Below are 3997 nucleotides of genomic sequence, written 5' to 3' on the forward strand. Positions count from 1 at the left end.
CTTTAAAAAATAATGCACGTACACTTTTCAAGTATATTACTCGAAACAAATAGTATAGTGACTAGCACACTAGTTATTTTCTCATAGTTTGGCGTAGATAAAATGTTGAAAAAGCAACAAACCTGAATTGATGGAGGCACCTGAATTATTTGAGGCAGCTGGAATTTGGAGTGAAGTGATTAATCAAAAAATTATTTATTTAATATTTGATAGTTAAGAAAGTTTTACTTTTATCATCAGATCCTTCTCTTGTACTAAATGTTTAGTATGTTTAGGATAATTTTGCAGGGAACTCTTATTTTTTTTAGTGGCTTTTTTTCCAGGGTAGTGTGTTTTGTATAGTATATTTTTTTATTGAAACTATTAATTATCTACTGCTAAGATTTAGAATTTAATCAATTTATGTTTTACTGTTTTGTAAATTGAGGTATTTTGTTAATGGTAATTTTTGGTTGCTTGTGATATGAAGAATCTAATCTTATTTAGCCACCATACTAATGTATTATTATATGATAATGTTTTTGTTGAAAAAATTATCTAAAAAGTTTTATATTTTGATGGGTCCAGCCCCCCTTGTCACACTTACCAACGATAATAAAAAGATTATGAATGGATTTAATGATGAGCAGTTTGATTACATATATTTTGATGGGTCCAGCCCCCCTTGTCACACTTACCAACGATAATAAAAAGATTATGAATGGATTTAATGATGAGCAGTTTGATTACATGTGATATTGGTTCATTTGACAGTTGATTACAACAATTTAATAATTGGTTGGGTTCCGCACTTATGTCTTGTACCCTTGCTAATGTTTATTGGACAAGTGTCCACTCCTCGGAATTGTCACTCGCGCGTTTTATATTTTGATGGGTCCAGCCCCCCTTGTCACACTTACCAACGATAATAAAAGGATTATGAATGGATTTAATGATGAGCAGTTTGATTACATGTGATATTGGTTCATTTGACAGTTGATTACAACAATTTAATAATTGGTTGGGTTCCGCACTTATGTCTTGTACCCTTGCTAATTGGTTGGGTTCCGCACTTATGTCTTGTACCCTTGCTAATGTTTATTGGACAAGTGTCCACTCCTCGGAATTGTCACTCCCGCTTTGGTATGAGGTTCTCAAACCCTATCTCCCGGTCATTTTGCTCTTCGAGCTGTTGAGGTTGAGGGTTCTGCAATATGGTTCTTCTGCGAGGTTATGCTGCCTCTCGTATTCTGGCTAGGCTTTAGACCTGGAACCTTGTCATTTTCTCCGTCTGGTAATGAACTCTTATTTGGCACTGGTTTTTCCTTTGTTTGTTTCTCTGTCTGGCACTTAATCTCTCTGCCGAGTTATGGATTATAGTTTACTTGTTAGAATTTGGAACTTCTGTGTGTACAAAGTTGACACTAGTTATTTAGCTACACTGTGCGACTCCTCTTGTCTTGAATCCTTCTGTGCAACTGTTCATTGATTTCTCTAGTTACATTTCTCTGTTTCGTGGACAGGTAGCCGTCTGAGGGTCTTCGGCTTCGGTTTCTTCCGCAATGTCAAGGTAAGTTTTTGTTCCCTCCTATCAGTTCTTTCTCCTCTTCACGCTGTTTAACTGACGCACTTGCTCCTTCATGAGTAGAGTGACCCTTGGTGACTGCAATGTAGGTGCCCTGTCTCTGTAAGGTAAATTCGAACCCTTGATTCGTTGTTTTCTTTCGGTCTCTTCTTTCTCTGCCACAGAATGCTCACAAATTATTATTGATGTCTGTCATTGCAGGTGTGTTCGTTACAGGAGGGTTTTGACTTTGACTCCTCAGCGTATTGGCTAGACTCTGGTAGGGTCGTTCCTTTTTATTCTTGTCACTTGTGTTCTGTTCGTAGTAGGTTAGGGTTACAGTGGCTTGTTATGATGACTTGTGACCGATCGACAGTATGTAGACATAGGCAGCTAGACTTGCACTGTTTCTTTTATGGGTAGCTATTGTAGGTTTGGATTTACTACTAGTGTTTCTAAACCCGTCTACTATGATAACCCAGCGTTATTGCATGGACTATGTGTATATTTGAATAGAGTTTTTGTGACTGTATGTATTCAAATAGAGGTTCTGTGCTTATTTTATAAATGAAACAGAGAGGTGATTTGTCTGTCTTTATTGTTCGAAAATGCACGCGTCTTGTCTCTGGCTTTGATGCTCGAAATATATATAAATGTTCAGGATTCCTCTGTGCTCGTTTGATTAACAAATTCTCGGACTGTATGCCCTCCCTTCTACAACATACTCCTTATTTATGTCTGCAACATTGCTTTGATTTATTGGCCTGCTTGAATCAATACAAATAGAAACATATATGCATACATGCTTGTGGAATAAAAAAAAATAGAGAATGTGCTTTCACTGTATTGGGCAATTTAATAGGAATGATAGATAGAGAGTTACAAGATATTAGAAAATAGTTTGTGTGCTCAGAGATATTTTGTTAGATTTCTCTCCCTCAAAAAGTCGAACCTCTTATAATTGCATTCTATTCCTTTTCAATAATTGTCTGGAAATTGTTTGTTTATTGTCCTACTTTACAATCTTGTAAAAGTTGATATGAAAAAAAAAATAATTACTTGCAACTGTTTGACTAATTAATCCTCTACCTTCTTCTTTACTAAATTATAACAACATAAAAAAAACAATTACAGTGTTAACTTAGCAATTTCCTTCTCAGTCCTCTCAGAGACCAAACAGCCTTCTGTCATGATGACCCGTCAGCTAGATGCTCCTACATCATATTTTCTCTGCAAAACAAAGATAGATATATTCTAGGTAGTTATTTGTTGTTTGAATGGATAACAATTTCAAATTATCATTAATAATTTTTTACTAATTTCTTAAGTAAAATTATATATATATATATATATATACATTTTATTCTCATATGTTTAAACATAGTTGCCTAATAAACAAAAAAAAAAAATAGGTATAATAATTAAATGAATTTGTAGTAGTTTTTTAAAATGTTTAAATATTTTGAATATATATTAAATAAGAATTAGTGGTTTTAATTAATTTTGATTTAATTGTTAATGAGTTTATCTCATTGTATTTCCTTATAAGTAGAGTTATTTAATTCCACTAATAAAATTTTAAACATGTTCACTAAAAATATTTGTTAATTTTGAATTTGTTAATTAATAATATTTAGTATGGAAGTAATTTAAATACTATAAAATAATTAAGTTATATTTTAATTAATTAATTGTTAATAAGATTTTTAAAAAATTGCAAATTGATGTATGAAACTCAAAATTAATTCTCTTATAAAAAGAGAAAAGACTTGCATGAATTTGGTGGATAGTAGTCACTAAAAAGTTTATACATTTACATTTCTCCTCCTAATTATTAAAGTATTTATTTACATCAGGTTCTTGAGAAAATAAGTTTTAACTTGTTAATTAATAATATTTATTATAAAATTAATTTAAATATTATAAAATAATTAAGTTACATTATAATTAATTAATGGTTAATAAGATTTTAAAACAATTTCAAATTGGTATAAGAAAATGAAAAATTAATAGTGTAATATAATAATAGTAATATAATAATAATAATAAGATACTTTGGTTTTGGTAGTCTTGTTAATGACTATTTTTTGAAGCTCATTGAGAATCCATTTGAACAAAATCAATCTATTCATCATTCTCTTACAAATGCATTTTTGGTGGTAAATGTATATAGTTTTATCTTAAGGATGTATATAGTTTTATCTTGTAAAATGACATATACCATTTTCAAATCTTTTCCTACAATAATATTGGTTGAATTCTAGATTACTAATGTTGAGATTTAAGGAAAAATATTTGAGCTTAAAAACTTGAGGATTTTCCCTTCGAATCATTATTAACCATTTTTCTATGTGTTGTGTGTTGAATTTTGGTTGCCAATAAATAGTTGGTACTTTTCCCTCTTATTCATTTTTATAAATCATTGATTTGAACTTAGTTTAGGGTGGTGGAGAT

General features: G+C 31.0%; 1 protein-coding gene across 3 annotated transcripts; it reads left to right on the forward strand.

Annotated features, from left to right (window-relative positions):
- The first annotated feature begins 1105 nt into the window (after window positions 1-1105).
- On the forward strand, window positions 1106-2148 carry LOC149238424 (uncharacterized). 3 transcript variants are annotated; one of them, XM_089366977.1, is made up of 4 exons: window positions 1110-1273; window positions 1503-1549; window positions 1654-1671; window positions 1766-2148. In XM_089366977.1, the coding sequence occupies exons 1-4, from the start codon at window positions 1213-1215 to the stop codon at window positions 1964-1966; spliced, it is 327 nt and encodes a 108-aa protein (XP_089223103.1). In that variant the 5' UTR covers window positions 1110-1212; the 3' UTR covers window positions 1967-2148. The 3 variants fall into 3 exon arrangements, 2 of the variants coding, with proteins under 2 accessions (XP_089223103.1, XP_089223104.1); XR_016245377.1 differs by having other exon boundaries at window positions 1106-1273; window positions 1503-1671; window positions 1781-2148; XM_089366978.1 differs by lacking the exon at window positions 1654-1671 and having other exon boundaries at window positions 1120-1273.
- The last annotated feature ends 1849 nt before the right edge of the window (window positions 2149-3997 follow it).

Source organism: Pinus tabuliformis, chromosome 8 (genome assembly GCF_031772625.1).
Source record: "Pinus tabuliformis cultivar Carrire ecotype Pingquan chromosome 8, CPIR1, whole genome shotgun sequence".
NCBI classification, from domain to species: Eukaryota; Viridiplantae; Streptophyta; class Pinopsida; order Pinales; family Pinaceae; genus Pinus; species Pinus tabuliformis.